General features: G+C 36.9%; 1 protein-coding gene across 1 annotated transcript in view; it reads right to left on the bottom strand.

Annotated features, from left to right (window-relative positions):
* Positions 1 to 2,489: 2,489 nt before the first annotated feature.
* ERICH6 (glutamate rich 6) overlaps positions 2,490 to 24,981 on the bottom strand; it is a 28,840-nt gene continuing 6,348 nt past the window's right edge. Inside the window, 11 exon segments of the mRNA XM_016156442.2 lie at positions 2,490 to 2,754; positions 8,610 to 8,838; positions 11,625 to 11,780; positions 13,621 to 13,706; positions 18,565 to 18,710; positions 19,567 to 19,637; positions 20,023 to 20,180; positions 21,136 to 21,249; positions 23,231 to 23,347; positions 23,443 to 23,498; positions 23,874 to 23,936. Coding sequence (XP_016011928.2) covers positions 2,491 to 2,754; positions 8,610 to 8,838; positions 11,625 to 11,780; positions 13,621 to 13,706; positions 18,565 to 18,710; positions 19,567 to 19,637; positions 20,023 to 20,180; positions 21,136 to 21,249; positions 23,231 to 23,347; positions 23,443 to 23,498; positions 23,874 to 23,936 — 1,460 coding nt within the window. The 3' untranslated portion in view covers position 2,490.

Raw genomic sequence — 24,981 nt, 5'->3', positions numbered from 1 at the left:
GAGGCTTTGCTGAAGACACTCTGCTGCCACCTGCACCTAGAGCATGTTTTAGTTTCTTTCCTCATCAGTGACATTGAAGTGCATATGTGTATCTTCTCAAAAGATGACCATTTTATCTGACCAAAATGTATGTATAAAACTTAAAATATGCACAAGCAAAATAAAAATAAAAGGTATATTCCTGAGATCAGGGATAAAAGGAGACAAGAATTCGTTGTACTGCCTTAAGCTTTATACATCAATGATTTCGTTAATATTTACATCTGAAAACCCTACACTTTTAAAGTATTTTCTTTTCTCTCAATTTATGTAATATTACTATTAGAAAGCTTTATGACTAGAATAGTTTAATTTTTTGTAAAACAAACAAACAAACAAACCATGAATTAACAGATCGGATTATTCAAAACTGAGATAACCTAAAATAGGCATATGGAAAAGCAGATATTGATAATAAAATCTATGGCATACCTCAACCCACTTTCGGCATGTATAGGTGCTCAAAATAAGTTTATCATTTTGTTATTTTTAATAACTCAGTCTCTTAAATAAACTGCCTTGAAATATGACCCTAATAGGTATAAGTATTTTTCACTTGGAAACATTCTCTTTTTAATCAATTTTAAGAGCAGCAACACACATTTATAACATGTAATAAATTATCATTTTTAAAAGTAAAGATCATTCTAAGCATTCTGGCATTAAACAAGAACCACAATGGTATAAGATGTCATCTCATTATCCTGTCTATCTCCAATTAATCAAGGCCTTATTCAGTATCTACTTTGGGCTCAGCACACCAAAAATGGTTTTTACTGATGTGTAAAAACATTCGGTTAAGACTTTGTTGTGATAGTTATTTGTTGTACTGTTATGTGCTATTTTTCAGAGGTATACTGAACATATTAGCTCAATTTAATATTTCTGTCACACTTAATAGAAACTAAAAGGTCACTAATCAGTGAAAAGGAAGAAGCAAAAGGCATTGACTAAGATGTGAGACTAAGAACCTTTTTTACACAAAGACAGCAGTGGTGATTATTAGCAAGAGTGAACATGAAAAAAATAATAGAAATGAATCTTCAATGTTAACATAGTTCCTATAAAGCAAGCTAACCAATTGCAGCAACATAAAAGGGGATGAATGGGTTAATAACAAGAACCAGGCCCCTTCTCCCAGATGCTCAGCTACTTCCTTGTTAGTTCCAACTTCCTGCTGCACAGCACTCAGCCTTGCCTGAAATACCCCATGCTTCCACTCCCTTCCCTTCCATTCCCTCCTTTTCCTTCCTCAGTTGGCTCTTGGGAGGAAAATCGTATGATTTAGTATTTCACACTACGTGGTGAATGGTTGACAGACAATCTCTTTTGCTGTGCATGAGCACCGAATTTCTCCTTCTTCCAAAGAACAGTTGGGCAGAAAAGGGGTACACACTTGCAGTTATAAAATAAGTCACAGGGATGTAATTTACAGCATAGGGAATAGAGTCGATAATATCATGACTATACATGGTGACAAGTGGTTACTAGACTTATTGTGGTGATCATTTTGCAAGGTATGTATGTTAATGTTGAATCACTATGTTGTACACTGAAACTTTTATAATAATGTATGTCAACTATAATTAAAAATAAATAAATAAAAATAAAGGTGAATGATAGCTATAGGCTATATGCAATCATTCCATTCCAATAAAACAATTGCAAAATTTAAAAAAGAAAAAGAGGGAACTGTGAAGTCCAGGGAAGCTCAGAGAGTCAGTGTTTGGGTGCTCCAAGGACACCTTTAGGGTTCTCCACCTCCAGCTCTCAACTCTGCTTTCTGCCTTAAAGCAACTTTATCACTGAGCAGAAGAAACTGTGCTGGGCTGTCCTTGAAGATTCAGCAACATCCCTCCTTCCTCCACCTGGAAGGAGAGATGATCTCTTGCCAGCCGGTTGCAGTGAGAGGTGCCTGCCTGAGGTTTGCAAGGCAGGGGAGAAGCATCAGCCATCATTCACCTTTGGCAGGAGGGGAGGATATTCAGGTCAATGGCAGTTTCTCGTTATTCCTTCACTCTTATGTGAGGCTGCAGTTCTTGCAGGAAAGCTCCTGCCACTCTCTCACGTTGGGTCCCTGGCTTTCTTAGATTTCTTCACTCGCAGATTTTCTGAAAGCCAGCAGGGGGTTCCTTTACCTTCACTTGACCTTTCGGATGGTGTTGGAAGCTTCTAATCCCTTCCTGCTTTCTGTTTTCCTGATAGAACTCTAATTGATATGGATACTTTTGCTGATTTGCTCATTCTTTGGTGTCCGGAAAGTGAGTCGTTTAGTTTTCCGACCAAGAATGTAAACCAGTGATGACTCAGGATGTTCTCTAAATTTGTAATAAAGCACATTTCTTGGTCTTTCCTGGTCAGTTTACAAACGTTTCTTGAACTCTTCCACCTACACCCCCTTCTAAAAAAACAAACAAACAAACAAAAAAACAAATGAAAGTACCGTCAATCTTAAAGTTTTTCATTTATTATAGCTGCTATTGCTGTTTTTGTATCTTGCTTTACACCAGAATTGTGACAAAGGGCGAGTAGTTTTAGAGAAAGTGAAGAAAGGTAGGAAGGTTGCTTAAATTTTTCCCAAACTTGGCTGGAGGGAAAATTCGCACATCCTTCAAGTTTATGAAACAGGCGTCGAATCTTTATTAAACTGGCCAGCAGCAGCAGGTCGTCCCCATTCACGTATCGGAAAATTGGAATCTCCTCAGGGTTCAGCAGCTTTTTAGCAAAGAGAAAAGAACGGAAACTCAGGGTCCAGTGATAGAAATGGTGTCTGTGGAACCAAGGAGGTGGGGGAGGTAGCACTAATTTGGGGCTGGATTCCTTCTGAGTCAAATTATCTACAAAGAGGGGCAATGGTGTTATTCCAATCTGAACGAGGAATGAGCTGAAATGCTGTGGAGACTTGAGAGGCTAGAGCAGGCAGAGCAAACAGAATTTAGATACTTTCAAGTGCTTACAATTGAACCAGTGTCTATTGAGGGGAGCACAAAGATGCCGCACACACAGTCCCTTCCCTGGGAAATGCCTCGTGGCAGAGTGCACGGCAGGTGCTGGCCAGGAGGCTGGGAGGGCACCGAGGGGGCAGCCTTCCTCAGAGAAGGTAGCACCTGAGCTGGGCTTTCAAAAAGTACTGGAATGATTAAAATTCCTTTTCTTCTCCTAAAGGTGCCCCTTACCTCCCGGAGGCCATTCCACAGTAACCTCTCCACAACCCTTCCAACCATTCCTCGGCCTCTGCTCTCCCCCTGCCTCAAAGCCTTTGGTGTCTCAGGCTGCTGTCTCCCTGCAACTGCAGGAGGTGACTGGAACTGCTAGGACAGTCTTGTCTGAGGAGCTTCTAGTTTGTGGCTTCAGGACCAGCCCAGGAGGGCACTTAGCCTCAGTGGGGCAGGCTATGTGCAAGCCGAACCACTACTATCTGCAAGCAGAGTGACCACTTACCTGCAAAAGACACAAGAACTCACAGTATCTTTCTGCATTTTCATCTCATTTCTGCATTTTCTTCCCCTCCCATGGGAAGAAAGGAAGAAAGGGAGGAAGGTAGGAAGGTAGGAAGGAGAGGAGGAGGGGAAGAAGGGAGGGAGGGAGGAAGAGGAGTGTGAGATGGATGTATAATGAAGAATGGATCAGCCTTGTAACCTCCCTTTAATTCCAAAACCCATAAAATGACAGGAAACTTTTAAAATGACCAAATCAATAATGGTTCAAAAAATAGTAGAAATTTTCATCAGCGGAAATGATCTTAAGGAATTTCTAAAAATCAAAAAGCAGATGCAACCATATCTAGAGTGATGAATGACCAAATGAAACCACTAACCCAAAATACACACATTTGGAGCTCAAATTCAACAGAAATGAGAAGCCGGAGGGTCCCTGAGGTAAATATTAGGATGATCAGTTGGGAGGCAGCCCCTCCCCCTTTCCTGTGTTGAGCTGCTTGGGGCCGAAAGCCTGGTACTGGGGCTGCCCTTCTCCCCCTCAGCAGCACCTACCACTTCTCTTCCACAGCTGTCAGAAGAAAACTTCAGTAAGCAGAATATGCAAGAAAATACGGATTCTCAAATACAAAAGTGAACACACAACCAAGAATCGCCGAACATTTGAAGAAGTTTGAGGCCATGAAAGAGAGGCACGAGATTTACTTATAGGGATACTTATTCTTAAGGAAACTAATCCTAGTAGCCAGATGAATGCTTTAGAATATATATAGTTACTATTTTCTGAGATATTTGAGAGAATCATTGTTATCAAGTAAAAGAAATAACTAGAGGACTCGAAAGTTAACTCTATACATAGAAAAAATAATAAGATAGTTAACGATTTTCGAGTAACCATTAAAATATAATGTATTAAAAGATTGAGTCTGTTAGGTTGAGGAAAGCAACAAAGCCAACTATTTGCTGTTTGCAAAAAACGCATTGAACTCCAAACTAGATTAAAAGGTTGAAAATCTAAGAATAAAAAAATGCACCAAATGCTAACTGAAAGAAAGCAGGTGTAGCAATTTAACACCAGATGGAACAGTGTTTACGGCAAAGACCATCAAAAACAAAACTGGGAATAATACACTGATAATATTAAAAAATTTTGTCAAAAAAAAAAAAAATCCACCCCAAACCCTCACCGATACACTGAGTTACATAAGAGACATAGCTGAAGAGCAAATAAGTGAGGTGGAAGCTGGCGCAGGATGCAAGATGCAGCTCACCAAGAATGCAGTCGACATCTTTAATTTCCTAACCACAGAGCTTCCAGTTATACAAAGCAAAACCTGATCAACATAGCAGGAAAATGGACAGACTCCTAGGCATATTGGCAGACTTTCATACATTTCTCAGAAATAAACCAAAAATATAAAAAGAAAAGAATATAGAGAAGTGTGGCTAGAACAATTAGACATATATAATTGTGTGCCAACAAACTGCACCTTTTGGGGCGTCAAATATACATGGGACAGTCATAAAAATCATGCACTCAACTACACAAAGAGATTATCAATACGGTTTAAATGGCGGGAAAAAAAATGCAAGCCACATTTCCTGACCATTTAGAAATTAACAAGAAAGGGATAGTAATTTTTAAAATCAGTTTGAAAATTCAATAACTATTGAGTTGAAATAATCAAAATAGAAATCGTAAATTATTTACAAGGAAAAGAAAATGAGAACACTACATATTAAAACTTGTAGTATAGGCTAGAGAGGCACTCCGAGTGCCAGGGTGGAGGTGAGGGTGGGGCGCTGTTCGTTTAGACGGGGTGGTCAGGAAAGAATCCTGTGAGTGGCAATCTGAAGGAAGTGAGGCAGTTGCTATGCACCGAATGCGGGAGGAACATCTTAGGTCGAAGGAACAGCAAGTGCAAAAGCTCGCCTGGTATTTTCTTGGAACAGCAAAAATTGCCAGTGTGGTTAGAGCGGGGTGAGTGAGAAAAGAATATTACAGAGGGCATATTTTAAAAGAAGAAATCCAGATCAGGTACAAGTATTGCAGCTCTTTTAAAGGATCTTGGCTTTTACTCTAATATTGTAAGCCACTGCGTGCATGGTTTTGACCATAGTTACATTTTCAAAGTATCATTCCAACTATTGCGTTAGAATAGCTTTAGGAAGACCAGAAGCAAGGAGACTCAATAGGAGGCTACTGTAATCATTTAAACAAGAGATGGATCAGGGCAGGTACAAGAGGCAGACAAGAGTGATAGTACGGGAGGACTTGAGAAGTCCTAGAGTTGGGAGAGTTTATAGGACTTGCAGAAAATAGATGTGGGGATGTGAAACAGAGAGAAAGATAACTAGTTCAAAGTTTTTGGCCTGAGAGACTGAAAGAATGCCGTTGCCATTTTCTGAGATGGAGAAGACTGAGGGTGGAACAAGCTTTCAAATTTAATTTTGCTATGTTAAGTTTTTAATGGCTTCTTAGACACCCACATGAATATGGAGGAATGGAATTAGAGATTTGCAAGTCTAGAGTTCACGGGAGATCCACCTGGAGATAAAACAAAAGGGTTATCAGCATGTAGATAGTATTTAGGGACAGCAGACTCAATGAAATCACCTAGGTAGTAAGTATGGATAGAGAAAAGATGAGCCAAAGGACAAGTCCTGGAGCCCCTCAATATTTAGAAAAAAAGAGGTGAAGAAAAATCAAAGAAGAATGAGAAGGAACACTCTCCGAATTGGAAGCAAAATCAAGGGAGAGTAGTATCCTAGAAGCAAGGGAAAGAAAGCTTCCAGGAGGAAGTGAACAGCTGTGTCCCGTGCTGTAGAGAGGTCATTAGATTTAGCATTGCTTAGCTATATGAAATAGTATGAAATAGTATGCAGCAATTTAAAATGAAATAGATATGCTTAGAAATACAGACATGGAAAAACCTTTAGTACTTGTTAAGTGGAAAACAAAAACAAATAGAACCTCCTAACAACAAAATAAGTATAGTATAATCCAATTTTTACTAAAAAAAAAAAAGATATATGTAAATAATTTATAAATACATAGAAAGATAAATACACCCCGAATTTTGGGTGGTGGTTAACCCTGGGAAGGGGGTTAGAAAAGAATAAAGGATAAAGGGGGAAAACGTATTCTTTTACTTCCTATATTTCTACATTATTTGAATCTTCAAATATGAGAATGTGTTCACACGTCCCTTTTGTTTTTTTTTTAAATCTAAAGAAAGGATAGTCATGAGGACAATGAGAAAAGTAAAAACTTTTAACATCAAATTCATTCTTTTGCATGAAAATGACCTTTTCTGATTACGACTTATTTCTAAGTGGCGGGGGGGGGGGCAGTTTTTACATTTTTGGTAAGAATGCACCTACCATGAATGTGATGTACCAAGTGGAGGCTATGCTGTACATTTCTAACCATGAAAGCTTGTCTGGAGCCCAAACAGCTGACGGCATTAGCTGCAATGGTGAGTAGCACATTGTAGACTCTCACTCTGTGTTGGTTGAATCTGAAGTCCCCCTTTTTTTTGGTGACTATGAGATATTTCTGCTTATGTTTAAAAGTATATTTCCACTTATTTAAAAGTATAGACTTTTTAGAGGTTGAAGATACCTTTGAAGTTAAGGGCAATATCTTTCTTTAATAATTGATGAAACAATGTGAGTTTAAGGGACTTGTTCAAAGTCACACACTACGTATGCTACCTATGTATACAGATACACACAGATCTAGATCTCTATATCTATCTCCACATCTATGTATATATTTCTGCTTTACAGAGGTATAATTGATAAACTCTATATCTATATTGAGCCATCCTTGACTGAGTACTTAGTTGGTGTCAAGTACCATCATAGTACTTTGCATTCTCATTGAATCTTCACAACAATCCATAAGGTAAGAATCATTATCCCCACTTTATAGATGAGGTATGAAGGAGAGACTGTCACATGATGTGACCACCACCAGACCTATGAGCAAGACCTGGACCGTAACAGAGATCGCTTCTCGTAAATCCCCTCAGAGACTTTGATACTTTCTTCCTGGTATAAAACTACCTCACCCCTATGCCCCACAGCATGCTGGTTCCTGGACCAGGCTGCTGTCCTGACCCAGGCAAGCATGTCAGGCATTTTCCCTTATATGTGGGACGGGTCACATACCACCCTGCCTTGTTCTATATAATTCTTTGGCACCTATCAAGCAGTGCAGAGGATATCCACTTTGCCTTGCAGCCACCAAAGATGCACCTTGTGTGTGCCGCTTCCCTGAGTAAACTCTGTTAATTGCCAGACTGGAATGGCCAGCCCCTTTCTTTAGTGTTTCCCTGCCCGTCAGTTACGGAGGTAGATTTTCAGTCTTACGGCTTTTCTTCGGGTCTGTACTGATGAACATGAGGGAACTGAAGTTCAATTTCACCCACTTAGCTAAGTGGCAGAGTTGATGTTTGAAACTATGTCTCTGTAACCTGAAGCCATGTGTTCTTAACCATCGTGCAGTATTGCCAGTTACTGAGAGTGTATGCTGGGCCATGCCCTGGATGCGATAGAGGAATCAGTAAGATATTCTGTTCTTCAGGAGCTCAGCATCCAGTAGGAAAGGCAGCCACAAGGGCAAATAAGGCAGGATGGGTCGGCAAGCACAGGGACGGAGGTGAGTACATGGACAACCCAGAGAAGGTCGTGATGGACCCTCACTGGGCCAAAGGCGAGGTGGTCTGGGAAGTGTCTCCAAGGAGATGGGGCTTATGCTTGGTCTGGAACATGGTTAGAACCCAAGTCTTCTGGCTTATCTCAGGGCCTTCTACTATAGCACAGGGAAAAGCAATCACAATACAAAATCCTAAAACGAAACCCATTTTGCAGTCATAGAGTAAGCACTCAGTAAATATTGCTTAGATCTAAGTCTGAAATAAAAGGAATTTCTGAGAAAGAAGAAACAATGAATACAGCTGCCCTAGTTCCATATGAAACTTTCACTATGTGTTTTTTCTTTGGATTCCAAAATTCTTAATGGATAGTAGATTACATGCAAGTGTAATTTATCAGTAATAACATTAACAAAAGTTAATTTGCTCTTCGTATTCTAAATGCTTTAACTGTTTTTAAAAATGTACTTACCTTCACTTTGGTTCCAACACTAATTCTTGCCTGTTGGCCCATTGCTAGAAAAGTGATTGAAATCTTGTCTTGTTCTAAGATGCGAACTCCAACATAATGGTTCAAGGCCAGAAAGACAGGTTTAAATGAAACAAAGGGTGAAGAAGTGACAGAACTTGACCAATTCCAAGCCCTCACTCTGTTGCCAGCTTGATCTGAATATTGACCTCCTAAGATATTGATGTATACCCTGGGTGGAAAGGAAATTAAAAATCATAAAGAGTAACAGTATGATTCAACCCTGAAATTAGCTCTGTCATATGCTAACCAAGGGAGTAGCAGCTTATGCTAGCCAATAGCACAGGAATGATGGAAAACCTCAGGTAAACCCAGGAGCAATAAGACTGTGACTGAATTCTGTTCTAATATGAAGTACTGGGTCCCATTAAAAACCTGCTGATAAATTAAGATGTGCCTGGAGGGTGGGACCAGGATGGTAAAGCGATCTGGAAAATTATGTGCTGGAAAGGGTAAAGAGGGAACAGGAAAGGTTTAGCCTGGACAGAAAGAAAAACAGGGGAGCCTGCTACACCTGGAAGAGGGGAGAACACAGGTGCTTAGGTTTTCCCCTGCCAAAAGGAAGACCAGAGCGAGTAAATTCTGGGGAAGGCCAGATTGCTCTGGGTATAAGAGAGCCATTTTCTTAGCAGTAACCAGCAACCGGGAGCCAGGAGTCTTTCTAGGAGGCGCCTCCTCAGGGCCGAATGGGGGCAGGAGTGGCTCAGCGAACATCTCTGAGGTCACTGTGGTGGAGAAGAGCTCTGTAACAGAGCAGAAGGTGGAACTAAGACCAGCTGGGCTCCTGGGTCTCTTAATGTCACCAGTGCCACATTTCACTGCATACATGCAGATTTAGCCCTGCATCAATGGCATTAACGACTCTTCCGTTCTACTCAGTTATCTCTTCATACTCTTAACTTCTTCCGACTTGGATCACCATTCCTTTCTTGACGAGACAGAATAGGTAGCGTTCTGAGTACTTAGAAAGTTGGCTTAATTTGATAATGACTTATTTTTTTAAATCTAGATGAATTGGCCATGAGGGCCCCTAAGCAAAATAACTAACATCTTATTTCCCCAGTATTGATTAGTGGCAGTAATCTAAAAGCAAAAGTACAAATGAGAAATTGAGGTGATTATATTATTATACCTGGGAGGGAGGATACAAAATTATCTAGATAAATTATTTATTTAATCAACATTCTTTGAGTCTATACCATGTACAGATACATGTTATGTAGTGGCAAAAATTCAGGGTGTGCTTTCAAGGAACTTCAGTCCCACAGTGGAGATGGGCTTGCTTCACAAGAGGCAGCTAGAAGAGACTAGGAGAGTAACAGGGGGGCCCAGGAGTTGAGTGGATGGGTTAGAGGGCTTCACTGCCAATAGGAAAGTCCAGGAAGCTAATAAATATCTGGTGACAATTAACACAGTGCCCCACCAAATGTGATATAGAATTGCTATTGAACCCTGAAGGGTAATTAGAAATTCTCCAGTATAAATGAGGGTAATGGATTGACTATTGATTTGGATGAAAAACACAAATAGCTCTCTGCGCCTGAACTTCCTCAAGTACTGTCAGTGTCCAAACTTTGTCATGTGTTGTCAGATTTTCTTAAGATGTGATTGTTATACCTTTAAATATTTTAAAAGGAGAAACTATCTCTTTTGAAAAGCTCAAAAAGTTTAAATTGTGTTTGAAGTTAGAACCTAAATTTTACTTTCTCAGGCTAAATGAAATAATATGAAGTCACAGAATATGTAAATTAGTAGATCAAAATGGGATTTGGATCTTAATTTCTCTAGAGAGTTTGTTTGTATGTTATTGTTGTTGGAAGCGTACTAGTTAGAAATATGTCTCAAACAATAACGACTCAGTGTAGCACTTGTCCATTGTAAACTATTTTCACAGATGAGGCAGTATAAAATTATGAGGGCACAGGCTCTAGAGAGACTGCCTGAGTTTGTATCCCGAATCCCTAGGGTGATGAATAATTTATTTAGAAATTTTTTTCTAATGTTGAAACTGTATACTTTGTGTTTTCTTGCTGTTTATAGAAAGAATATTATGAGCTTTGTTTTACATAGTTGCTTAGGATTTTTCCACCAAGAAGCATATGGAAAGGCATAAATCAACTATTTCTCTGAGCGTAACATTACTATCTAAAGACCACTACCTTAAATAAAATTTCTTCAAGTCAGACAGAGAAAGATAAAAGCCATATGATTTCATTTAAATTTGGAATATAAGGGACAAAAATAACAAACTAATAAAAAACAGGTTAACAAATACAGAGGACAATTTGGTGACAGACAGAAGGGGGTGTTGGAAGGCTGGGAGAATGGGGTAAAGGGTTAAAGAAGCACAAATTAGTAGTTGATAAATGGTCATGGGGATGGGGAGCATGGCATAGGGAATGCAGTTTGCATTAATATATTGGCTAGGTGCAAACACAGAGGAGAGAAGGAACAATTAGGGGGACCATTTTATAAACTATATAAATGTCTAACCAATGTACGGTATACTTGAAACTAATAAAATAAAAGTTAAAAAAATAATAAAATAAAATTTCTTAAAGCAATTTTTATTATGTAAAGGGAAAAATAAAACTTCCAGTTATAAGATGAATAAGTTCTGAGGATCCAAAGTACATATTTAATAATACTTCATAATACTACATTATCATACTTAATATACTACATTATATACTCGAGAGTGCTAACAGAGTATATCTGAAATGTTCTCAACACAAAAAAGAAAAGATAATTATATGGCATGATGCAGGTGGTACCTATGCTAATGTGGTAATCACTTTGCAATTTATAAGGGTATCAAATCAACACAGTTGTATGCCTTTAACTTACACAGCGTTATATGTCAATTATATCTCAATAAATTTGGAAAAAATAAAAGAAAAAATAAAATTTCACAAACCCCAAAAACACAATGGCAGCAAGAGGAACCTAGGAGCCTACCAGACATTTCCATTGGGATGATAACAAGAACTTCTGCCAGAAGAATCTAGCACTGCCAGGATCGCGGGGTTAGTTGGCATGTCTTCTTGGACTATGCAAGTGAAACCATTTGTCTTGTTGGGCACACGGATGATGGCTAGGTTTCCAGATGGGTAGCTGAGATCAGATAAGGTCATTTGAGTTTTAATGATCCTTGGCCATTCTGGGAATAAATTCAATTTATGACAGAGCCCTTTGAAACTGTAAAGCATTCTGAAAATGGGAGGTAGTGTTTTCACAAAGAAATTTTATGCTTTTTATGTGGATCAAAAAATATATATATATGAGACACAAAAAACCTCAACAAAATTCTAGCTAATGGGATCTAGCACCATATAAAAAGGATTATGTATCATGACAAAGTAGAGTTCATCCCAGAAATGTAAGGTTAGTTTAACATCTGAAAATCAGTTAATGAAATATTGAAAGCATAAATAGAAAAAGAAAATGATACAGATTGAATGTTTTCCTTCTAAGATCAAGAATTAGACAAAAATTAGACAAAAACTCTCTCCTCTTCTATTCAACATTACACTAGAGGTTCTAATCAGGAAAATTTTAATAAAGAAGAAGAAATGAAAGGCATCAGATCAGAAATGGAAGACACAAAATGATTCCTATTTGCAGCTGACATGTTCGTGCATGTAGAAAATCCTAAAGAATCCACAAAACTATATATTAAACCTAACAAATGAGTTCAGCAGGGTTGTAGGCTACAAGATCAATATATAAAAATAAATAGTATTTCTATATACTAGCAGTGAACATTCTGAAAATGAAGTTTAGAAAATAATTCCATTTATAATAATAGCATTAAAAAGAAAAAAATATACTGAAGCTAATTCAGTAATTAATACTGTTAATACTCAATCCTATCTAAGCTGATCAGATGTCCAGAGACAAAGTAAACACAAGATCGATCCTGAATCGTTTTGAAAATCAGCCACAGCCTTCAAGAGTTAAGAATTAAAGCCAGTCATGAAGTGTCACTAATAATAAAAGTTGTAGAAGATATTTAAAATTTATCGATGTAATTAAAATAAAACCTATACTCTTTCTCATAGGGTCTAGGAAACTAAAACTTCATTACACTTTCTATGCCACGAAAGTCATTTTTCTGGTTTATCAGTGAGGTTTGGCTAAACATTTAGGGAACTCTGACCAAAAAATGACTTTCTCATCCAAGGTGAAGCCCCTCAGTTCACCAAAAAAACCCTGCTCATTTCATAGTTTTTAAAAATTTTATTTAAAAAATGTTTAACTTTCCTTTATATATTAAATAGGCTTTATGTCAAAATACCAAATGGCCTGGCCATCAGGCAGAAGTTTATGTGATCAATAACTTAGTGTTCTATAAAATAGATATTGAATTTTTGTATTAAAAATAACATGCTGCTCACGAAGGTGTAAATTGGTACACATCTTCTACGGAGTAAAATCTATCAAAGTTTTACAATGTCTATAATTCCTTATCCAGAATATCTACTCCAGGTATTTCATTCAAGGAAATAAGTGATGAGTATACAATGAAATATGCACAAAGCTGTTCATTTAGTTGTATATAATAATGAAAAATTGCAAAACCACCTTTGTTCAGTAATAGGGGATAGATTAAATGAATTATACTATATCCTATAATGAAATACCATGTGGTTATAAAAATGGTATTATGTGTTTATATTTATTGTACATTATATACTTAAACATTATTTATTGTGTAATATATGTGAAGGGGAAAATGATAAAATATGAATAGCTGAAGAACTGATTTTTAAAAAATTATATATATGCTCAGAAAAAGTAAGAAAAGGTGAAAAAATGTTAACAGCTTTTCTTTGGGGGTAGGACTTGGAGGTAACATGTATTTTTAAATATCTTTCTCTCTATTTTTTTTCTTTATCTGTCTTTTTGTGAAGAAATAAAGTTAACAAAAGTAATTGGTTGCAAGAAAGGATACAATATTTGAGTTGTCCCATCTGGAAATGAAGTCAGAAATTTGCTCCCATGTTTGTAGTACTTCTCTAAAAGCTCATTCCTCACAATCTGTAAACCATAGAAAATTAAAGGATATGTAACTGTTAATTATTTCAGGTAGAATGCATTAAATGTGACAACCCGCAGATGCCATTTGCTTGCTAGACAGTGATACAAGGCATTTGTTAATTTAACTTTTTGGCCCTGCTTCAGTGACAGGGAACAACCTTTCAGAATCATTAAAGATTATTCCTAACCCCTTCAGAATACTTGATAAAACCTATATGGCAAAAATTTGACATTACGTATCTGTTTGAGGATTGTTTTACTGTATACACATATTAGTGTAAAAACTAAACAAAACAGAAGATAAAAACCAGTTCCACCACAATAAAAATATTCTGTATCCTGATCATATTGATGAGTACATAACTGTCAAAGTTCAGAGAGCTGTATATCTAAAAATGGTGAATTTTTCTCTATGTACATTATATTTCAATAAACTAACTTTAAAACTCAGTAAAAGCTGCAGCATTTGGTGTTTCTTCAAGCTTAAGCTTGACGTTCATCTGAACAAAACACTGTGGAGTATGAAAAGATGAAGAAATACAGGGAGGCAGTCCTTATTATATCTCCCAGTTTAAATCTTTTATAGATAATACTCAATAGGGAGAGAAATTTGTCTCCAACAATATTTTATAATAAACTAAAGATTCAGTTTGATTCTATTTATTCCTAATCTGGAATTGTAATAAAATGGATATAAGAATCCCTAGGGCTAAACAGCGAAACATTCTAATGTTTTATGTAAATGTTGCCATTTATTTCACAAGATAATATGATCTTTCATTTTTAAAAATATGAACTATGAAATACATTAAGACAAGTGCTATAACATGCTATTTTGTTAATGAGTATTAACAAAGCAGAGACCCAAGTTACCACTACCTGTTACCGCTACTGGGTCAAGAAATAGAACGATGCTGTTACTCTAGAAGCTCCCCGTGTGTCTATCCCAAAGTCATAACCACTAGTCTGATTCCACAGTAATTTCTTTCCACTTTTATAGTTTCTAAACAATATAGTTTAATTTTTCTCATTTTGAATATTTTGCAAATGTAATCATACATTATATATTTTAATATTTTTCTCTGTCAACATTGCTTGTAAGAGTCATACACATCCCAATGTGTAGCCCATTCCAATAACTTTCATTTGTGTATAGTATTCCTTGTATGAATTTATCGCTATTTATCCATTCTTTTGTAAATGGATATTTAGGTTGTTCCCAGTTTTTGGCTGTTATAAACGATCATACAATGAACATTCTTGTGCATGTATGCTGGTCCCCATTTCCTCTCAGATATTATACCCAGACGTGGAACTGCTGAATCCCGAATACCCTTGTCTTCCACTTTACTAGATAATGTCAAAATGATTTCCAAGTTGTACCAATTTACATTCCCACTAGAGGCAAACAATAGTGACTATTGTTCTGTATCCTTTTCAACACAGTACTATCAGACTTTCCACTTTTTTTTTTTTTTTTGGCAGTCTGATAGGTATATACTAATCTCTAATTGTGGTGTTAATTTTCCTTTCACAGGTAATGACATCAGGCATCTTTTCATATGTTTATTGACCATTAAAATTTTCTCCTTTGAAGAGGGTCCATTTTTTTTAGCCAATTTTCTATTAAGTGGACTTTTTTTCATGTCCTTTTACACTTAGTATATAAGTGTTTGTATGTCATATGTGCTGCAAATATTGATCCTTTCTTGGCTTGACTTTCACATATTTCATTTTAATTTATAAAATTGAAATGGATACTATGTATTAAAAAGATTTTCTTTCTCTAATATTGTGCAGTGCCACTGCTGGGACACAAATCAGATGTTTATGCCACATGTCTGACTCTGGACTCTTTATTCTTCATCATGGCTTTCTTCGTTTATCCTGCCCTAACACTACACTGTCTTAATTACTATATTTTGTAACGTCTTAATGCCTGGTATATTCCCTAACCTTCTTCTTCAAGAATGTCTTGGCTATTCTAGATTTTTATATTTCCATGTAAAATTTAGAATCAACTTGTCGAGACTGCCCTTCCCTCAATACACACAAATATACAATTTTGTTAGAATTTGAAATTTGGGGACAATGTCATCCTTAAAATATAATCTTCTAATCCATGAACAAATTTTACTAAATGAGTTGTTCAAATATTCTAGTTTATTATTGCTCTTTTTGGTGGGGTCTAATAGTCCTCTCAATTATTGAAATTTTGCTTCATATATTTTTAAGCTATGTTAATATAGGAAAAATATTTTGTAGTATTATATCTTCCTGGTGAATTAAAATTTTTATCATCATGAAGTGATCCTCTTTCTCTCTAGCAATGTTCTTTAGTGTTTCCATGATGTATCATTTTTATCTATTTATATTTAATCTTTTTGTATCCTTATATGTTAGATGTGTCTCTTATAAATAGTATGTAGTTGAATTTTTTCTTTTTAAAAAATTGAGTGTTTGTCTATTAATTGGAGTATTTAGTCTATTTACATATAGTTACCAACATTCCTTGGTGCTTTCTATTTGACTCCCATTATCTGTTTTTCTTTTCCCTTATCCTTTCTTATCTTTTGGGGGGTGTAATTAAACTAAATTATTCTATGTTTTACTCTACCTCTACAAGCTAGGTAGTTATACTGTCTACTTCTGTTATCTTTCTGGCTACCCTAGAAATTTCAGCAAGCAAACAATTTATCTGAAGCCAAGCTATATATTAGCCCTTTTCCCAAATGAAGGACTTGAGAACACTGTAACTGCATTTAGCCCTTTCAAAATCATGTACTATTTTGTCATGGATTTTTATTCTATACTGTTTTTGAAACTCCACAGCCACTATTATTATTATTACTGCCACTGCTGCTGTTGTTATTATTTCATTGGCCAATTTTTAGTTTACCACATACCACTATTTTTCCTCTTCATCTTTTTTGAATCTCAGACCATCCAACTACACAAAAAAACATTCTTTAGAATTTGCTTTATTGAGGGGCTGCTAGTGACAAACTCTCTTTGCTTTTGCCAATGTCTTTGGGGGCATGTTTTCTTGAAAGTTATTTTAACTGGGTATAGACTTCTAGAGTGGCTTAATTTTCTTTGAGCACATTGAAGTAATCCCACTGCTATCTGGCTTCCAGTGCTGCTGTTGGGAGGTCATCTTAAGGTCTTACTGTTCTCCTTTAAATATAAATGGAACTTCTTGTTTTCTCTCTGCTTTTAAGATTTTCTTTTTGTCTTTGTTGTTCTGCAATTTCACTATGAAGTGTCTAGACTTTTTTAAAAAAAATTTATCCTGCTTGGGATTCATTGAGCTTATTAAATGTGTAGACAAGTCTCTTTTATAACTTCTAGAAAATTATCATCCATTGCCTCTTTAAATACTGCCCTTGCCTGATTATCTTTTTCCTCACCTTCTGGGATTTGGAATAAATACATTTTAGTCCTCAACTCCCATTTTATTTTCATATCATACACCTTCTTCTGTATTCCTTGCCTTTTTGCATCCCCATGGTGAATTTTGATAATTTTTTTTAAACTTTTCCCTCACTTCATTAGTTCTCTCTTTAGTTGGAGCTAATTTGCATTTAACTCTAATCTTTAAAATTTTTAATATCAGGCGTTGTGTTTTTTTCTGAGTTCATTTTCTTTCTTTTCAAACCTTCATGTCACTGTATAGTTTTCTCTTCCCTCTATACGTCTTCAAGCTGATCTTTTATTTTCATAAATGTAGCTAGATTACTTTAATATTCAAAGTTTTTGCAGGTCTTTTATTATTGAATATTATTCTTCTGGACTTTCCACTGTGGCGTTGAGCTTCCTTGTGTTCTTGATTCTTTTTTATGTGTGCTGTTATGGAACTTGAAAAATAATTTATAAAAGTAACTTGAGGCTGAATGATTGACCTTCCTCCAGATAGAATTTGGATTTGATTTTGTCAGACACCTCAGTTCACTGCCATCTCTTAAATTCTGTCACCCATGAAAAACAAACCTGGTCTCAGTAATTTAATTTCTAGGACTCTATTCTGAGGAATTACACTTATATCAAAGTAAATTTATAAGAAAAAGATATTCAAAGCAATGCTATTTAGTGCAGCAAAAAATATTGTTAAATAACCTGTTTGTCCAATAATAGGAATGGATAAACTATATGAAAAAGCACATAGATATTAAAATGATGTTAATATAAGCTATATGATAATCTATATTATCATAGAACATATTTTTTATAATTGAGTTTAAAAAGATAAAAATAACATATAATTATAATGAAATTACAAGTATGTTAACAAAAACTTGTGCATAAAAAAGTTTACGAGAGTGTTGCTAATAGAACTTTTGGTGGCTATAAAAATGTTCTATATCTGCACTGTAATTTGGTAGCCATTATTCATACACAACTAGTTAGCACTTGAAATGTGGCTAGTGTGACTAAATTACATTTTAAATTTTAATTTAATTTTAATTATTTTAAATTTAGTCATATGTAGTAGTTGCTACTATATTGGGTAGTGCTGGTCTAGAAAATATTGAAATATTAATAATGGTTTTTGGGAAGCTGTTGAGACTTTTGGTGATTTCTTCCCTTCACTTTAGTTTTCTGAGAGTTCCAAACATTCCCTAATGTATAATTATCACATTTTAAATAAAAAGGCACTAATCAAAATAGCTCCCTATAACACATATGTAAAGTACTGTTGCAAAGTTTAGTAGAAGTTAAAAGGCCAAGTCTCTATCAATTCTTTTTGACAATGATTGTGCCATGTAGCCAAGCTGCCAAATTCATTATGACAGCTTTTATAATTTTAGGTAAAGCTGATTTTTAAAGAGTAGCAAGTAAAAAGTTACACGCAAATTACCTTTCCACATGCTATCCTAGAATCACAACAAATAATAGATACGTTTCTTTCGTCTAGTTGAAAATCAGGTGATTCGTCATCAGTTGCATCTTTTTCTGGAATATCCACGGAAAGTTGATAAGAAATTGTTTTAAAGTGTTTTGAATCTATTGGGAAAAGAATCACATAAAAGTACATACATGTTTTAAATTTTCCAAAGTCTATGTTCTAAAATAAAATTTCAAACCTTATTTCAAATGCATTGATTCATCAGACGTATTTTTTTTAATGAAAGAAAAATGAGGACTTTCATTAGGCTAAAGTGAGGACCTTTGTTTGTTTGAAAATGAGACTATTCCTTTGTTAAAAAATGATAATTTTCATTAAGTGGAATTTTATGATATTAGATTTAGTAGGAAGCAGTTGATGACTATCAAGGAACATTATACCAGAGATTCAGTTAAAAAACAACAAAAATACATCTTTTCTAACTATCTTTTCAGTAGCCTAGTGGTGGAGGAAGAGACTGTTCAGAAAGATTAAGTAATTTACTCAAAATCAGACAGCCTGAAAGGAGAAAAGTGAGTATATAAATCCAGAACTTCTGATTCTAAAATCAGTTCGCCTTCAGCTGTACCAGCACTGGAACTGGCCTGGCCGGAGGACTGGTGAAACCCATGTATGAAAAATGGAATCTGATTGTGTTCTGGCAGATTTTGCTTGAAAACAAAATGGAATATGTGCTTAATAAAACAAGAAACAATGAACTCAGAAGCTCTTTGCAGTTATCTGCAAAGTACTCTATAGATATTGCTAATTTATTTCAATTAATAATGAGATGAAGATCAAAAACTTCAAAGCCAGATGACTTAAAAACCAGATTTTGTGAACCATTTTGACCAATGCATTGACTATAATGAAAATATTAAACATTCTTTTTTAAATGCTAATTTTAGTTCTCAGTCAAGCATTTGAGCTTTCTGAGGTACAATTGATCTATAATAGCAGCGTCGATGAACTCACCTTCTTCAAAGAAACTAGTCTGTTCATTTGTTATTATTGTCAAATGTTTGGCCATTTTTCGCTCCTGTTTTCTACAAAAAAAAAAAAAAAACCAGTATACGACAAATTTTAACTGTATAAATGGTTGTTTTTATTTGTTGTTATTTGTGCATTCAGTCATTTAATCAGAGTACGTGGATCTCTACTCTGTTTAGTGGACAAATTTCTCCAACATAGTAATTCTGACTTGCCCTGAGAATTTGGGATTAGTAAATTTTTACTTTAAATCAGTGAGTTGACTGAGCTTCAGGGAGCTTCTGAATCTCTAACAGCCACCAGGAACTGTAATAAGTTTGCTCTGGCCAATTTTTATTTCTTCACTGGGAATAAATACATCTTCAAAATTATGTATTCCGAAAAACAAGGTTCATTTTACAAAAAGCTCTCCTAATTTGAATATCAAAGGCTCGATGTTACCTCTGCAGGGCTTTTTCCCTTGCTTTGAGTCTATCAACTTCACTGCCGTAAGCTCCATGAGGTTTGATAGAGATTAATTCAGTTTTAGTGCTTTGGATTTTTTTATTTTCCTCATAGATGTAGTCAGTCAGATTTTGGAAATAATTACAACAGGGGGTCTGAAAAACAAAGCAGTCATTTTCATTTCATCAATCCTAGATTAAGATAATTAGAGGAGTAACAAAATCAAAAATGGCTAAAGGGGTTTGGATAACAATCTAGCATAACTTTTTTGGGGGTAATAGATTCATATACCATAGAATCCACCCATTTAAAGTGTACAAGTCAGTGGATTTTAGTGTATTCAGAGTTGTACAACAATCACTACAATCCATTTTAGAACATGAAACCTGTACCCATTAACAGTTACTCCCTATCCTCCTCTCTTCCCAACCCTGGCAACCACTAATCTATTTTCTGTCTCTTTAGATTTGCCTAGTCTATGCAATTCATGTAAATGGAATCATACAATATTTGGTACTTAGTGACTGGCTTCTTTCACTTAGCATAATGTTTTCAAGGTTAATCTATGTTGTAGTATATATTAGTACTTCGATTCTTTTTCTGGCTGAATAATATTTAATTTTATGGATACACAACCATTTATTTGCCCATTCATCAGTTGAAGGGCATTTCACCTTTTGGCTGTTATAAATTATGCTGCTGTGAACATTAGTGTACAAGATTTTTTTTGTGTGGACATATGTTGTCAATTTTCTTGGGTATGTACATAGGAATAGAATTGCTGGATTATATGGTAATTGTATATTTAACTTTTGGAGGAACTACAAGACTGTATCCCAAAGCAGCTGCACCATTTTCAGCAGTGAACAAGGGTCCTGGTTTCTCTACATCCTTGCCAGCAATTGCTATTATCTGTCTCTTTGATTATAGCCATCCAGGTGGGTGTGGAATGGTGTGCCGTTGTGGTTATGATCTGTGTTTCCCCAATGGCTAACACATGACTTTTAAGAATAGCAATGCAGGAGGAAGATTAAGGAGAAAATACTATATATGTTTAAAAGTGGTATTTAAAAATAACACTTTCCTCAATTAACCTGCTTTAGAACTTACATGTTCTATAGGTCCAGAGCTACTGTTGTCAGAGTAAATATCCATATTGGAAAGAAATATTCTTAGATCGCTCCCACAAAATTCACACTTGGGCGACATCTCCTCCTCTTCTTCCTTCAGAGAGGAAGGGAAAAAAATGAAGACATGCCCGCAACAGCCTGAGAGCACTAGGAGCCAGGGCTCTGGGCAGGACCAGCAGATGCCTAGTAGGAGAGCAGTGGTGGTGAGGATATGCAAACCTACTTGAGAACCCTTCTCAGACACCCTGAGACTCCTGGAAATGGTTGGCGGGAAACATTCCTGGGAAGGAGATCCTACACTAGAAGGCACCAAGCTAGCAAGATCCATGTATTTTAGTAATGAAACAACACTTCTGTTTAAGAGAGGCCTGAGGAAGCTTAGGTGGTATTTGAGGGCCTCTGCATGGTGCAGTTCATCAGAGCATAGCTGATTCCGTTAAGAGCTATCTGGGTCCTTGGGGTGCCCCCCCACCCCAGTGTAAGATGAAATTTGGAGAAGTGACTGTTGGTGTGAGTCCCTTGTTGGGGGCGGGGGGTGGGGCATGGTGAGGTACAGTGTGTAGATGCAAGAGACAGAGGATAACACATACCAGATTTAGGCCAATGGACTAAGAAGCCCGAATACCATAAATTCTTTTAAGACTGTCAGGTAAGAAAAAGGCTTGATATTACTATGTAGGCCACCGTTTACAACGGTCAACTTTCTAAAATAAATTAGAGTCCTTTCTCAAGGGGAAGGTTTCTCAAGTTTGAGGTTCTGAATTCTCCTGCATGGGCTATGGAGGTAATTCAGGAGACCAGGGGGAGCAAAAGGGAGACCTGGAGTTAGGGGCTCAGGTGACTTAGTGAAGGGTCGATGCACTACGGCCATGCTGGTGATCTGAGGTCATGACGATGAGTAGCCAAGCCTCACCACAGGACTCCAGGATAAGACCCAGATTGTGACTTATGGGTATTGAATCGTGACATCTGTATTTGCCATAGAGACCATCCTCTAGGATTGGCAAAGTGGCCACCGTGGGGCCAAAGGGCAACTGAGGTGTCCAGTGTAGCCAGGGATTCACTACCCTACAGTAATGTCCGATATCTTTAGGCCATTGAAACTACGCAATACTATAGCTAAAAGCAGAACATTCTAAGGTGGGGTGGGGTAGTAAAGCCTTGTAATAGAGAGATGGTGGTGAGAAGTCTAGGGTGGTTACCAAATGATAGAGCAGGGCAGAACGAGATCTTGACAATGCCAGTCCATCTACAACCTGTTCTATGCAAGTGTTCTGGTAGAGAACTCCTCAGCCTGTGGTCCCTTTACCCCTTTGCCTGGGATGAAGCAAGGTGGAGATGCTTTGAAAGACCAGGAGTGGGTGGTAATCCGGGCCTGAAAAGGGTATGACTGGAGAGGATAGCTGGCGACCCAGCTGCTGCTGCCCCTGAACTAGGCTAGTGTTAAAGGCTCATCTCAGAGGACCTGAAAAGTCTGTCTGAAGAGCAAGGAGTACCCAGCCCTGGTGCCAGTCCAGGGACAACTTACTGGAAGAAAAGGCCACAGGCCTTCCTCATGTCTGGGCCCATCTCTGGCTGTCAGGGGAAGAAAGCTCAAGAAATTTCCCTGGATTCAAGGCTTTCGTGGTTCAGAAAAAGGAAGGTGTTATGTTTGAATAAAGAATTTCAACCCGAAGAGTATATAGGGTAACCATAAAGTTTAGAAACCTGGGCAAATAGAAATAGTAAATATTGATTGATATTTGATTACAATATAGTTAATGTGGTGTCCCTCATTAGAACTGCACAGTTCACTACGCTGCTCAAATGGCAATGAACACGTCAGTGAAGCAGGCAGCATTTCCATCGGCCCCTGCTCGTGCACCTGCATCGTGTTGTCTCCCCTGATTGGTCTGTTGGTTTCAGTCGATAAGCCTGCACCTTTTGTACACCCAGAAGAAGCAATCAAAGGGGTTCTGATCTCGGGGGCTTTTGGCCTGTTTTTTCTTTTAAAGTATGTTCATCATCTTTTGTGCAAATCATCATGTGGCTTTTCACATCATTTATTAGAGTAAAAAAAAATGAATTAAAATCACCTTAAAGGTAATGCCTATATTGGAACTCTCTTGTTTGAATGCCAGAATGGTTGGTGGCCCAACGCTGGGTAAAGTTCTCAAAGAAGGTTCAAATAGTGTTAGGAAGTCTTCCTTGAACTAAATTTTAAAAAGAGAGAAAGAGAATTGAAGTCTGAATACCTGATTTTTACCATGAGCACAGTGTACTAGTCAGACTGATAAACATTTCTTACCTCTAGCTCACATAAAATATTTAGTTTTGGCTCTTCTGGATTAATTACCCATTTTTCTGAAGAGACAAGGAGAGATTTAGAAGGAAAGTTTAAAACCTTTGTGCAGAGTATCCCGTTTTCTCTAGTTTGGAGATCCTAGCCCATCTGATTCTCTCTCTCTCTCTCTCTCTCTCTCTCTCTCTCTCTCTCTCTCTCTCTCTCTCTCTCTCTCTCTCTCTCTCACACACACACACACACACACACACGCACGCGCGCACGTACACACACATACACTGTTTAAATCCCCTAAAACCATACCTTTTTACCCTCTTCTTGAATACCTTATTAGGGGAGGGCTTTACTAAAGGGTAGGGGGACCATTCAATAAGGTTGGTTCCCTAATGGCAGTGTGCCTTTGCCAGCAGAGGGGATGACCCCAAACATTTATTCACCTCTTAACTTAGAAGCCAGATTTTCATGTTCACTTTCTTTCCTTATGGAGGATGTTCTCTTCCCTGTAAAAAGAGTATACATTTGTCATTAATCCTTATAAAGTAGAAAATAAGTTTAAGAGAAAATATACCTGTTGGAAAAATAAGTACGCTTATTGTGTTATCTTTTTTTTCATTTTTTGCCTTTTTCCAAATAACATTTTAACAACAATAAGGAACAAACAGAAAATTCACCACTCTAATACATCACCTTTAAAAATGTTTCTGTTCCTTTCTAGTCCTAGAATACTACACTGATGCATATTTTATTGATTATAATCATGTTTTGCAGACTCTGTATCTAGGAACAAGCTAATAAGACCTGCATATGAGTCCTGTATGAAAAAAAAAATAATAAAACTCTATAAAAGAAGGTCCCCCTCAAAATGGACAGGTATACTCTTGCTAAAACAATCAAAGAAGGCAGGCATTGGAGGTGGCTCCCATGCCTTGGCAGCCCATGTCAGCAAACTGAACCCTAAACCAGAGTCAGTTCCTGTAAAGGCCTCTGGAATAAGAAGAACAGCCCATCATCACTAACAGCCGACAGGGCTTCCCCAAATCATGTAACCTCTTAAGCTATAGCTGATGAAATAATTTTTTTGCTTTGCTCCCGGATCTTCTCCATAAAAATCTCTCCCTTAGGTCTTGTCAGTGGAGAGCCCCTAAACACTTCTGCTGTTGCACTGCACAATTCAAATTCATACTTGCTCAAATAAACTTTTGAAAATGCCTCAGTTGATCTTTTAACACTGCCCAACAAGATCAAAGAATGCACTTATCAAATTCCATCGAAAAATCCTATCAGGATTACACCGACTGTATAGATTAATTTGGTAATAATGAACAGCTTTTTAATATTTGGTCCATTTTTACACTAAGTTGCATCACTCCTTTATGCGAACAAGTGAATTCCCGCTTCATTCCCACTGAAAAAGATTTGGTCCTCATTGTCTCTTTGACCTTGGCCCCTATGATTCTCCTCTTTACTTACTCCACTGCAGCCACTCCAGCTGCCTCCTTGTTCTAGAAGAGGCGCTTGCTACCTCCTGTGCCTGGAACGCTCTGC

This window comes from Rousettus aegyptiacus, unplaced genomic scaffold, assembly GCF_014176215.1.
Source record: "Rousettus aegyptiacus isolate mRouAeg1 unplaced genomic scaffold, mRouAeg1.p scaffold_m13_p_4, whole genome shotgun sequence".
Classification (NCBI taxonomy): domain Eukaryota; kingdom Metazoa; phylum Chordata; class Mammalia; order Chiroptera; family Pteropodidae; genus Rousettus; species Rousettus aegyptiacus.
Note: the sequence above shows the minus strand (reverse complement) of the source record. Positions and strands in the feature narration are given on the sequence as shown.